Source organism: Corvus moneduloides, chromosome 26 (genome assembly GCF_009650955.1).
Source record: "Corvus moneduloides isolate bCorMon1 chromosome 26, bCorMon1.pri, whole genome shotgun sequence".
In the NCBI taxonomy this organism is placed as follows: Eukaryota; Metazoa; Chordata; class Aves; order Passeriformes; family Corvidae; genus Corvus; species Corvus moneduloides.
Genome location: NC_045501.1, coordinates 2288122 through 2301973, shown reverse-complemented (window position 1 = coordinate 2301973; position 13852 = coordinate 2288122). Strand labels below are relative to the sequence as shown.

The following is a 13852-nucleotide window of genomic DNA, read 5'->3' as shown; positions in this document are numbered from 1 at the left end:
AATGCTATAAATATCAATAAAACATCATTCCCCTCCAGCAGCCTCCCTTACCATTAGAGCTCATTTATTATAAACTGAGTATGAGCCTTCAGTACCACAGTGCCCTACTCCTTGCTGCTCACTGTAGGAATAAAGCCACGATTGCAAGGAGAAAGCTGGTTCAAACGCACAAAAAAGGTACTTCCAGCATCTCAGTGTAAAATGGCACAAAATAAAATATACATTGTGTTTTCTTCAGTGCTTCACACACTGTTCTCTACAGTCATTCTGATACCGGAAGCACAATAAATCTTAAATATTTAAGCATGCTGTGCTAGTACTCCAGGCCGTGCAAGGATCGGTAGGTGCACTTAAATTTCCTCCCAACAGCACCAGTTCAGTTGCTGTTGGAGACTGAAAATCACAAATAATCTCAGTTTTCATGTCATGCCCTCTATAAAGTAGCAGCAGCTCTGTTAGTCCCTGAGCAGTCCTCGTGGGTCAGTAACTACTGTCTGACTTCTATAAATGAAACCACATTCTGACAGTGCTGTCCTGGTGGGAGGATTATCTTTTGGGGATCACTAACCCTGGTAAAAATGAATATTTAATATTCTCCAGGATCACAGAAAAGAAATATTATCAGTATTGGTGATGGCTTTTGGGAAAAGGATTATGTCCTGCCTACACCTGAAAAACCTATTGGTGAAAAAAAAAAGCTCAATATCTTTATTTCGCACACTGATATAATCACTAATCCCCTCATTTTATATCAAATTTAAAGATAGATAACGGAAAATATTTATGTGATTCTCATAAATGTTAATCACTTTTGTGAGTGAGCAATTCCACTCCAGCACCTTCCCAATTCATCGCTGGTGACAGCCTGCGACACAGAAACCTCTCCTTTTTCTCTCCTGAACCCCCGCACGATCCGTGCCCCCGGGGTTTGTTCCATCTGCTGAGGGCCATCATAGGAACATGAGGCCACTGACTCATGGAGAGAGATCAGGCCTTCGATAACCTGATTTCCACTGCCTTAGTATGTCTGTAACATGTTTTTCTCCAGCACAATTATGTCTGGTTTTTCCATGTCTTGTCAGTCATCCGTAATGAGTAGGAATCTTCCAGTTTCTTGGACTACATGTTTTTGTGACTCTTGCATTATTCATGGGTGACACTGTGAGTATGTTGTGCGGATTTATTCCGAGGCTTTGAGCAGAAGCTGGAGCCTGCTTAAGTCTAGATGTTGTCTAACTTGGTTTGATGGAGACTTTTATGCTAAAAGTGGTGCTGGGGTCCTTTTAAAAGCTTACAGACCGTTCATAAAAGCATTAAATTAATGTATAGGGCTGAAACACCATCACTGAGGCTCATTTGGTGTTAAAAAATCCACTTTTCAGCAAACAGTTCCATATTTGTACTTCTCTGAGCCTGTGCAAACACATCAGCTTATGGTGATTTTTATGTGTGTCCTGATACAGGTGAGATGCCACTGGAAACAGCTTAACTTGTCCTATTCCACCCCCTGTTAAAAGAGCTTCCATGATGATCATCGCTAAGTATCGGGCAAACAATTAGGCAGCAGGCTATAGTAAAATGGTAATTAAAAGCTTGATGGGGAAGAAGGAAAAAAAAAGAAACAAAACCCCGTTTTTTTGCCTCAAGGGACTGGAAGCTGCACGCTGTGGTGCACATGGTGTATGCTTGCCTGCAACCATAAAAATACACTGTTCCCATGGTGCTTCCTGTGTCTAGTCTGAAAAGAGACAAGCAGTGAGAGCGGGGGGGAAGCGCTTGATTTCCCCTGTTTCTTTATGTGCCCCCAACACTTACCTTTGGCGGCCAAAGTTGACATATCTTTAATTTAAAAATTAAATTTAAAAAGCCACGTTCTTTCCTCTGGGAGTCGCAGTCAAGCACGAATGTTTAATTATGTCTTAATTCTCTCAGCTGTTGAGGCAGACAACTTTTGGGGTGTTATGAATGTCAGCGAGCTTTCATGGTTGTGAGCTAAAAAGAGATAAAAGCCACATTTGTGGTTTATGGATGTTAATTGCTGCTGCACTGAGGTATGTGAGGGGGGCGGTTGAAAGGCTGGAGTGAGGCAGGAGAGGTGACAGAGCCTCGCTGGGGCGCTCAGCGAGGTTCCAGCGGTGCTGCAAGAACACGCACTTATCTGCCTGGAAAGGAAGTGCCGTTTTTTATCAGAATATTACATCTCCCAAGCCCAGCTCGAGCCCCGGCGCTCATGGGACTCGGGGTTATCTCACAACATCAGCAGAAGTTCACTGCAAGGGGATTTCTGTAGTGTTAAACCCAGCAAGGAGTCTGTGCTGAACGGGTCGGGCTTCTCTGGGGGCTCTACTGGGACTGAAAGCCGCGTTTTCCTTATCAACAAACGATCCTCTTGACTTTGTTTGAGCTCTTCAGACTGTGCCGTCAGCGGCAGGAATGCTGCCAGGCACGCTGGGTGACATCAACGGGGCGGTGGTGTCACCCAGCCTGTAAATGATTGACATCAGCTGGACTATCCTGAGCACTCAGCACTGACATAGACACTCGGATACTCTGATTGCCTGGAGATAATCAGAAAGTGCAGCTATTTCTCATTCTAATTAACCCATTATAGTGATTAGAAAATAGAATTTACTTTTGAGATATCCTGACTCCCAGTGGAAGCTCTCAGACAGAACAAGGGCTGGAAAGAGGATGGATGCACAGTTATTCAATAGATGATGGGCTTCCCTCCATAGCTTTTAAAACTCCATTTTTCTTCAGTTCTTCTACAATGTGTATCTTGGATCCATACAAAATAATTACCTGAAATTACAGGTGAGAGAAATATTTATTCCTTTGGCATCAAAATTAAATCTAGTCCAAGGCAGATGAGTTGTGATCCCTCCCCACTCCCCCCAGCAGAAATAAGTGGAGATGCAGAAAATGGCCCTGGGAACTCAAATCACATGATGTTGTAGGAAATAATCCATTTTTTCGAAATACAGATTAGTGGAAAGGAAATCAGTTAATGGGGATGAGTCACATTTTGCCCCCAAACCAGGCTGTTCATTTGGCACAAAATGGGAGTTGAAGGGGCAGGTTCACTCTGCTTATGCTGCTGGAAAAGCATCGGGAAAAGGAAACAGATCCACGAGAGTCAAAACTTTGCTGAAATGCCACAAATAGTTCTCTGAGCACTGGAATTGATGGCTCTTGTCTCTCGTTGCTGACTTTGCTGACTGACTTTTAACTGAACTATGCGGAGTTTGCACCGGGTGCTCGGTGTCTGTTTCACCCGGGATTCCTCGGGCCGCCGTTGCCGTGTCCTCAGCGCCGTCTCCTATCACGCTGCATTCGCTCCAGTTCTTGTTCCGGCTTTAGTTCCTTCTGCTCTGCAGGAGCGTTGGGAACTTTGTTAATCCGGAGTTCGGCTCCCTGTACTCCCGCGGAACAGCGAGTGGCTGCGCTCACCTGCCGTGCGTGCCGCTGCACTCTTCTCCTGCCTCTCCTGGCGCAGGAGCTCCACCTCCAGGAGCGGCTCTGGGAGCTGCAGGTGCTCCCGGACGGGTGGTTTGAGTAACCCTGGTTTTCCAGGGAGGATTGGATTTGTTGTACAGGTCTGAATCACAGACTCCTGGGAACGTTTAGGCTGGGAAAGAGCTGTAAGATCAACGTTACTAAGGGAACACAGAGCAGATGCACATGCTTCTCTAGAAGACTATGCTAAAAGTAAACTACAAATATTTAATTACAAGAACCTCAAATAGGAGAGAACATAGGTGTAATCTAAAATTCAAATCAAGATTATTTACTACTGGATTTTTTTAATAGTTCAATCAAATCAGTGCACTGTTCAGGGGGTTCAAGAACATCTGAACCAAGCTCCTGCCTTCAGTCTATATGTGTTGAAATTCCTCAGGTATTTATCACAGATTTCCCAGTTCTTCGTATTATTTTATCTTATTTTCTCTCCATATTTTATTTTTCTTACAAGACTATATTGCATTGTCAGAAAGGCTCTTGGGAGATGAATTTACAAAGATTAAATGAAACTACACTGAATTTCTCAGGTTTGAAGTTCATTTGAAGCACAGTTGACCAGAGTCGACCATGCCTGAGTGGTCACATTAGTGATTGGTCCCTTGATATAAGTAATGCCAGCGATTATCTGAATTTAACATGTGGCCTTTCTCAGTCTGACTGTTGGGTCCAGATGTTCTCTGATTAACTGTCTCATTGAAGTCTGATTTAACGGTTGTGATTGTATCTGCCTTGCTGGACTTCAGGAATTGTAATTTTAGGAATGTTTTCTCTGGGTGATGGTATCTTAACAGCAAAGGAAGGGAAGAGCTCATGCAGTTTCATCTTTTTCTGTGTTTTTTTGTAAGAGGAAGACTTTAAAGATATTCAAATCTGAAAGGATAACATTAACAGGTGTCAAAATTAAAACAAATTTCATCTGGGACAGGTGTTGAAAAACCCGGGCCCTGCAGGCATGGGGACGTGGGATGGCATTGCCTCTGTGCTCCCATCCAGCAATGGGGGTGTAGAATGTCAAGTAAAAATGGCAAATTATTGCCACTTTTTAAAATTAAACAACCAAAATAAAATCCCATGATAGCTGAGCATACACTAGCCATATTTTTCCAACCTCTAGCCCAATTTGTCCCAGGGAATGTCATTCTGCTTCCCCAAACTCTGTTTGTATCTTCAGTTAAGAACATTTAAATGCAGTTAAATGAAGTTAAATTCCATTTCCTTCTCTAAACCCAGCATTGCACAGTGTTGCTGTACAGTTTGTCCTGTTTAACTCCAGCTTTGGGAACACTCAGTTCCGAGGAACATTTCTCCTTTATCCCTCTTCCTGTTAGTATAACGTCAACATAATTTGGAAACCTATTGAGTCAAAATCCTAAAAAAACACTAGAGTATTATTATGCAGAAAATGATGATAGTGGGGAAATATTGTGTGTGAAAGTATAGATTTACACAGGAATATTAATCTTTATAAGAAAAATTATTGGTTTTAGTTAGATGCTTGAAGAACCAGTTACATAATTCGAGTTTCCTGACTCATATGAGCTTGGAAATGACGTGTATTGTTTGGTTGGGGTTATTTCGCAATTAATTGTACAACTAGATAAATTACACTATGCTTTAATGATAAGAGGCACTGGTATTAATGAAGTAGAAAATACACATCTGAGCACTTGGAAAATGATGCCTGGCTGATTTTTTTTTAATTTTCTTTCCAATTTTCAGTGCTGCATTTCAATTTGATTTGTTTCTATTTTTGTTTCAAGTCACAATAAAACCAAGGAGACTCATTACCATTGAGCCTGCACTCCACAAAGGGGAATGCTGAAAGTTTCTCTCTTATATTTAGAAGTGAAATTTCCACCAGGTGCATTCTGCACTGGGTCATTTAGGAATTACTACTCATGTCTGCTTTATAAAGTATCTAAACAAAATAAGTACTAGGGGTTTTTTGTACAAAAATGACTACTGAACAACAATACAAAAAATACTAAAAGGCATAAAGATAAAATAAACCCAAAGCCAATATGTCCAAGTAATAAATACAATATTTGGGACTTTTTGTGCAGAAGTCTCTGCTTTGGCCCATAGTGACACAAAAAGGAACCTGAGGAATGGGACAGGCCCAGTGTCTGCACTCTGCAAGGGCATTTCTTGTCATCACGTCCTGGTTGGGGTGGTTGTCTCGGCTGTCTGGCTGGAAGTTAATTCTGCTGTGAGGTGATTGCTCTTCCTTTGTTGGCAAACAATGATCTCATAAAAGCTGTTGGGAAAAAGGGAGCCCAGGCTGGAGTCAGAGGGTAAACAAAGCCAGGGTGGGCCAAAAAGGCTTGAAATCCTTTCCCTTCCCTAGATAGATATCTGCAGTGGGGTAGAAGGAAAACATGGAGAAAAGTTGTCTTAACTCTGCTTGGGTTGCTTCATTAAAAAAAAAAAGATCTCATGTTGCTGTTGTGTCACTTCACATTTTATAGTTCCCCATTAGTTACAGTGTCCAAATTTTCAATATATGCATGTAAATGTTTTCTTCTTGTTAAGGAAAAAAACTTAGACATAGCATTGGTTATCTTAATAATTTCCCCCTAGTTTATAATTTTTATGGGATGTACTACTCTCTTTATTCACTGAGGAATGTGGATTATTTTATTAATGACTTATCTTTGCCCCCAGTGTGTTGATTCCATGGCTGAGGTGTTTCTCACAAACATGCAGGATTCTGCCTTGAATTTGGAAACTCCAACGACTTTTTCAGCTTCACCACTCTCTGCCTCAGGCTGGGTTAGGTACAGGAGTTTCTCCTTCTGGAGGGGAGCAGCTCTGGCGTGTGTCTGTAGGGTTTTGTGGAGATAACAGTGATGAATCATCAGTTAATACCTGTCAAACCCAGGTAGTCACAAGAACCCTTCAATATGCCCCGTATCGACTCCCTTCTTGTTCCTCGGCATCTGAATCCCATTAACAGCTGTCAAAACCTGGTAAACTATTTATATGCTTTCACAATTTGTTTAATTGGATAGTTAGGAAATGGCATACAAGAAAAGCTTTTCTTTTTCCTTTTTTTTTCCTTTAGTCTGGTTGAACATCTGTAGCATTAGGGGCTCATTATCTCTGAATTGGCACAGCAAATCAGCAACATCATTAAAATGCCACATTAAGATGATTAAGTTTCTTTGTTACCCAGTTGACTTTTTGCATGTGCTGAAGATTTCACGATTATGACCCCACTCCTTGTAAAACACTTGAGCTACATCACCCTTTCCTGCCGTTGTCTTTAATGGCTTCTGGGTTTTATTCCTTGTGCTTTTCTGATCGCTCCTGGTAAACTTTGCTTAACAACAGGACAAAACTTATGTTCTCTCTATTTGATGCCAGAGTCTCAGATTAAATGGAGAATTTTGGGGGTTTTCCTTCCGAAACTTCCTCCTAGAGAAAACAGCTAAGATTCAGAAACCTTCCAACTTGCCCTCTTATTTGGTGCTCTTGACTCTTTTATTTCTGCATTTTCAGCCTGGAGAAGAGAAGGTTGTGTGGATACCTTAGAGCAGCCATCTGCTCTAAGACCCATCTGAAGGGACCTAAAAGGAAGCAGACAGGGGCTCTGCTTCAGGAAGTGAAGGAGTGACAGGACAAGAGGGAATGGCTTTAAGCTGAAAAAGGGGAAATTCATGTTGGATATATGGGAGAAATCCTTCCCTGTGAGGGTGGGGAGGCCCTGGCACAGGGTGCCCAGAGAAGCTGTGGCTGCCCCTGGATCCCTGGCAGTGTCCAAGGCCAGGTTGGACGGGGCTTGGAGCAACCTGGGATAGTGGAAGGTGTCCCTGCCCATGGCGGGGGATGGGACTGGATGAGCTTTAATGTCCTTCCAACCCAAACCCTTTGTGATCCTATCATTTTATAGAGCACACACAAGCACTGTTTGGGTGGTGACTCAGTCTGAAGTTGCCACCGCAGCTTTATTTTGGATTTTTTCCAGAACCCATTGTTTTTACAGTGTTTCAGGTGAAACAAAAATATTACTCTGGAGTATGTCTTTCATCTTGTAATCATCTCCCCAGGAAATGAAACCATGTGCATCAGCCTTAACGCATCACACCGGTACTTTGTTCTGTAAAAGCTGCAGCTTTTTTTTCTCAGTGTATATTAACTCCATGAACGGCCTCAAGAAAAATAGTTCCCTGGCTTGGACTCCATGAATGCTTTTCTCTTACGCAGTTTTTACTTGTCTAATAGAAGAGATGATAGCACTTCTTTTTTCCACTGTGTGAACTTTGTTAGTTTTTAGGGATAATTGTGTTTTTCCTCGGTTAAATTTCCCTATTCTACGTGAAGTCACAGCTTCCTTCCTCTTGATTGAGGCAGACCATCCTGGAAACTCCCTGATCTAATAAAATATGTTGATATGATTTTTAAGTGACAGATACAAACCTTCCACACAGCTGCCAATCTCCTGATCACATGGTATTCCCTGTGCGTGCCAGTACAGAGAAAAGTCTGGGCTGAAAAAGGAATCCGGTGGCTCCAGACTCTGCAATCACTTGGTTAATTTTAGTTCAACCTGTACTGAGCCATTTTTTCCTCAGATTGTTTTGCATCAAAGCTGTCTCCTGTCTGACTGTCAGGGAGGCGAAGCAGACCCTAAACCATAACAGGTGAAAAAATCCCAACCCTTCCAATTTCTATTTGGGTTGAAAAAGCCTCTTTCCTTGTGGCTTCTGCTGGTCCCATTCATCAGAAGGTGAATTTTTCTCTGGAAGTCCTTCAAATACCTACAGGAAAACATTTCAACTTTGGATGTCATGGACAGCCAGAGTGATGGTGATGTTTTTGTGAAAGCAGGCATGGAAAAGCCTTGATCAAAACTCAGGTGCATCCTTCTCTGTTACTACAAGGAAACACAAGCCTTACATGCAGTATGGAAAGTGCAGAGGTGATTATTTTCCACGGTGGAACCATAAGATGGTTTGCCCAGTTTGCACCTGGGACATGCCATGGGGGGCTCAAACCAGCGCCCACACTGTGCCACACAGACCCTGGCACAGCTCTGGAGCTGTGAGCCAAGAATTGTGGTGAGAAAGAGCAGCAAACAGCACAGAAGCCTCTGTTGGAGGTCACAGCTTGGCCTCCACTGCTAAACAACCGTGTGTGATGCAGACGAAAGGTGAGACGTTAAGTAGAAAGTGGGAATTGAAATTGTTTCTGAAAGCACCAACAAGGTGCAGCTGCACCGGGTACTTCCTTTTACCATGCTGGGCAGGATGTAGCAAATTATTTTGGAACTGCCTCCTTTTGAGAGGGAAAAAACAACCAACCAACCAAAAAAGCTTTTGCTTTTTTTCTTTTTTTTTTTTTTTTTTTTTTTTTTTTTTTTTTTGTTGGTTTGTTTGGAAAAAGGATTGGTGTTGAAATCTGCTTTCAGCAACTGGCAATCATTTTTCCTTGGAATGATGGAAATGGTTGTATAAACTAATTTTGAAGGAGTCTCGATAGCAGGATCACCCTTGCACCCATGGGCATGGAGTTGGCAGCAGAAGGCACCTGCAGAGGAAGCCTTGGTTCTGTGGAAGCAGGAATCCATGGGATGTGAAGAATAGTTGGTACTGAAGAATCCACAAAGAAAAACAGCCCATTTTGGGGTGAATCTGGAGCTCCCTCTGACCCTCTCAGCAAACACCCAAACCCACATGAGCTCATCAGAGACTGGGGCAGCAAGTCCCAGCAGCAAAATCTAAACATTTTTCCAGGATAGGAGGATAAAAACACACAGTAGGGGAGAAAACCCCATTCTTCCATCAATATCCCCATCCAAAGAGAGCGCAAGAGGGATCTCAGAGTTTTCCACACTACTGCGGGGTCTTGGGTAGGATAAAGAAATCATCACCCACCTGTTTCCTCCACCTCAGCCCAAAGTCAGACAGAGTGGCAGAGCTTAATATAATCAATTAGGAGAGAGGAGTGATTTTGTCCCTAAAATGTAGCTGAAAATTTTGGTTTCATGAAAGTTTAGGTTGCCAGATCTTTCTTTTTCAATGCTTCTTTTATGTCGCCACCTCATTTTCACTGCCACCCATTGTTTGTTCTCAGCATTTGATGTGGTTTATTACTCAGAACCAGAGCTAATACATATTCAGCAGTTCATGTTCTGTACTTTGGAGAAAGGACAAGTGATTCAGTGCCAGATTGAACTGTCTAACCCTCGGCTGGAGGGAGGAGCAGGTGGCCAGAGAACAAGACTTTCAAACAGGAAGCTGTGTGGTGCATCTCGTGGTGCTCGTCTTCACTCGGTAGCTTGAGGCACAACTTGAGTTTCAACCATAATCTGTCTCTTGTCAGAGAACCATGGAATGGTTTGGGTTAGAAGGACCTTAAAGCTCATCCAGCTCCATCCCCTGCCATGGGCAGGGACACCTTGGACACCTTCCCCTATTCCAGGTTGCTCCAAGCCCTGTCCAGCCTGGCCTTGGGCACTTCCAGGGATCCAGGGGCAGCCACAGCTTCTCTGGGCACCCTGTGCCAGGGCCTCCCCACCCTCCCAGGGAGGAATTTCTTCCATATACCCAACCTAAATTTTCCCTCTTTCACCTTAAAGCCATTCCCTCTTGTCCTGTCACTCCAGCTCATGATGAATTGTCCCTCTCTGGCTCCCTCGTGACCCCGTCAGACACTGGAAGGTGCCATGAGGTCTCCACACAACCCTCTCTTCTCCAGGCTGAGAAGAGCCCCAACTTTCTCAGCCAGCTTTAAGTAGAAAAAGCTGTCCTGGCAATTATTAAGGATTTTAATGGAAGTGCTGGTGGTGTTGGAGTTAATCGTGGAAAGGAAATTCAGCACCCTAAGATGGGAATCATCAGCTGTTTATACAGTGTGACCAATTTGCGTGTATTTTTACTCTGTTAGTAAATCATTAGCTGCTTGTTACATCCACCTTTGTCATGGAGCTGCATTCATTTAGGCAATGCCTTTGGATTCCTCTGGTCATGGCTACAGGTCCAGGAACCTGTTTGAAGGCCCTGGATGCTGATCTGCAGGAGGTGTCAGGTTCTTTGCCACATCCTCACAAAATTACTTCAGGCAAACATTTTAGCATTTCTGGGATATATTTATTTATCAGGAAATCCTTAGCCTACCTCTGCTAGTTTTACTCACATAGTAAACCAAGATATCAACTGCTCCTCACACGTCTGAGAGCTATGGATAAAAACTGATTTGCAAGTGAAAATTAGGATTATTGATTAGGTTTAACTAGTGAGAATCTATCCCATGGGAGTATGGGAAGTTTTACACTGACCAGACATATTTCCTAGGCTTGTTCCAAGCACCAAAGGTTCCACAAGAAGGTGTAAGTTATAAGATAAAATTTCTCTTTTTAATTTTTGTCTTTCTGTATTTCCAATTCACAGGAGTAACCTGAAATGCTGATTTCTATAAAAATAATAATTTTGAGTGGTATGAATAAGTGTTTTCTTTTGAATCCTGGCTAGTAATTTCAGGAGACGTTTGTACTGTATTCTACTTTCATAATCTGTAGAAGGAAATTCTCTATCAAAGATAATTACCAGGCAGGTTAATTGTTTTTAAGGGTTACCTCACTGTGAGTATCACTAAGTGTCCATGACCAGTGAAGTTTCGTGTCTCGACTTCATTTCTTCATTCTTGCTTGTTTCAGTAAAACTTTTAGGAAGATTGATACTGTTGTTTTATATAATTCTTAGTGTGTTTTTTTCCTAAAATACTTCACTGTGCATAAGATTAGCATTTTTTCACTCCTGTGCTTTGTTTTACCTGCAGATGATGTGATTAAAGTGAAAGGTGAATACAGTGAAAGAGAGGAGAGTGCTTTAAATTCCGAGCCTATGGAAAACATGGAAGAATCTGAACTGCCTTACACATATCCCAGAGAATATAATGAATATGAGAGCATTAAACTGGAAAGACACTCGGGTTCATATGACAACGTCAGGCCAGCTAGTGGAAAGATGAATTGTGATATCTGTGGATTAGCCTGCATTAGCCTCAATGTCTTGATGGTTCATAAGCGTAGCCACACTGGTAAATATCCCTCTGTTGTTCTTGTAAGAGCTGGGGTACTGAAAGGATGATAATTTTTAATCTAGACCAGTTATTTTTAAAAAGGATACCAAAATCAGGGTTTCCTTGTTCTGTCCTTGACACCACATGTGATCTTTATCAAGTTACTCGCTGTTCTGTGCCTCACTTTACCCACCTTTCTTCTTATCGGGATTGAATATTATTAAAAGCAAGTTGGCGAGGCATTTTAAGATTTTTGGATGAAAGGCACTATGTAATTGCAGTATTTCTGGCACAAAGCAAAAGTTAATTTGGTTTTGTGCTGCCATTTTCAGTCTATGTATAAATTTCTCTCTGTGCTATACTTTGGCAACAAACCAATGAGCATCTTAAGTTTCAGCCTGCAGTAAGATAAGATTTTTTTTCTTCTAAAAATTGCTGGCTTGTTGGAATCAGCCTCCTCCGGAGTGCTTCTTTCCATGGAAGAACTGTGCAGTGTTTTCTACATATGCTACGAGCAGCTCTGACACCAGAGCTGCACCTCCCTCCCACTGAAGTCACACTCTGTGTGTTTCTATAGAAAGAAATCAATCCAATATCTCATTCTTTCCTCTTCCAAAAAGGCAGAGGACAGCATGATACCCACGTAACCATTAAATGTCCTTTTCTGTATGTCATTTTAAGGTGAACGGCCATTCCAGTGTAATCAGTGCGGAGCTTCCTTTACTCAGAAGGGAAACCTCCTCCGCCACATTAAACTACACACAGGGGAAAAACCTTTTAAGTGTCACCTGTGCAGTTATGCCTGCCAAAGGAGGGATGCGCTTACGGGTCACTTAAGGACACATTCTGGTAAGTGACTTCACAGGCACTCCATGTGTTTTGGATGTGTGTCACTGGGACACTCGGTGTGGAAAAGACAGTCAGCAAGGTTTGCTCAGCCTGTGAAAGGGTCAACACAGAGCAGTGACCACTCACTGGTGCTCCTGGAGCCAACTCGGGACTGGCTCTGTTCTTGGTGCGGAGAGAGGGACCAGGGGAACCCATGTCACAGCCCACAAACCTGCTTGCACAAATAACTCCGTGGTATTTTTACAGAATCACAGCATCATTTTGGTTGGAAAAGACCTCCAAGATTATCAAGTCTAACCTTTGACCTATCACCAGCTTGTCAGCTCATATGAGTGGAGCTGGCTATGCCAGCAAGCTCTGAACTTGAGGAGAGTGTGAGACAGATGTGCTTTGCTGGGACTTCTTCCCATCCCATTCTAAGCTGTGAGGAAAGCTCCACGAGCATAATCCCAGGCAGATGACTCTATTGCCACCTCACCGTGGTGTAGTGCCTTTCATCTGAATCTCTTAAAATGCTCAACAGATGTTTCTTCTCAAGCCTGGTAGGGTGTTCTGTCCATTTTACAGACGGGGAAATGGAGGCACAGAGCTGAGGTGACTTGGATAACAAGCCAGGTATAATTCGATCTTAGTTGCCCCAGTTCTGCAAGAGCCAGGTTGTGCTTGCCCTTGAATTTGTCTATCCTGTGTTCTACATGGGTTCAGAAAGAAAACCTTGACTCTAAATGATAGATGTTATCTCTGCACTGCACTGTACAGAAAAAGGTTCAACCTCACAAAGAATCAAAGTCAAAGATGAGCTTATCTGCCAAGGATAAATGAGATTCTGATTTAATCAAGGCCAGCAGTGTGGTGCTGTCCCCCACAAGCACAATGCTAAAACCATCATGCTTCAAGCAAGACAGCGTTTTAGTGGTTTCTTGTGGTTATTTTAATTATTTTATTGTTTCTTGTTCTAGTGGAGAAGCCGTACAAATGTGAGTTTTGTGGAAGGAGCTACAAGCAGAGGAGCTCATTAGAGGAGCACAAGGAGCGGTGCCGGACCTACCTGCAGAACGCTGGCATGTGTGAGGCCGGTGAGTTTATCACATTACAGTGGTTTTGGGGTTTGGGTACATTACAGGGCTTGTAAAAGGGCATCTGGTGAGCTGTTAACCCACAGCCTGAGAACAGCTTTTCCTACACACCTTTTCAGTAACCTGAGGGGCTATAATGTTCTAAAGGGGCTGGTTTATCACAGTCCTCAGGCAGGTAGTTAGAGAGTGCTTTTATTTTAATCACTTTTTCCTTTCTCAGTTACTTTGTGTAAAAATACCTTGTACCCAGCATTTCTGGAGGTGATGATCAGTGAGTTAAATTATTCCTACATTAATGCTGTTATGTGGCTCATTTTACGGGATGAGTTGTTGACAACCGTTGTTCCTGTCTTGGTGTGTTCTTATTCTATTACTTTAGAATA

At 42.6% G+C, this 13852-nt stretch overlaps 1 protein-coding gene across 6 annotated transcripts in view; it reads left to right on the top strand.

Moving 5' to 3' along the window:
• IKZF3 (IKAROS family zinc finger 3) overlaps positions 1-13852 on the top strand; it is a 38241-nt gene that overhangs the window by 11612 nt on the left and 12777 nt on the right. For 3 of the 6 annotated variants that reach the window (XM_032134220.1, XM_032134219.1, XM_032134218.1), the window contains 3 exons: positions 11302-11562; positions 12226-12393; positions 13353-13469. In XM_032134220.1, coding sequence (XP_031990111.1) covers positions 11302-11562; positions 12226-12393; positions 13353-13469 — 546 coding nt within the window. The remainder of the gene's footprint in view (positions 1-11301; positions 11563-12225; positions 12394-13352; positions 13470-13852) is intronic. The other 3 variants (XM_032134222.1, XM_032134221.1, XM_032134223.1) reach the window with 3 other exon arrangements.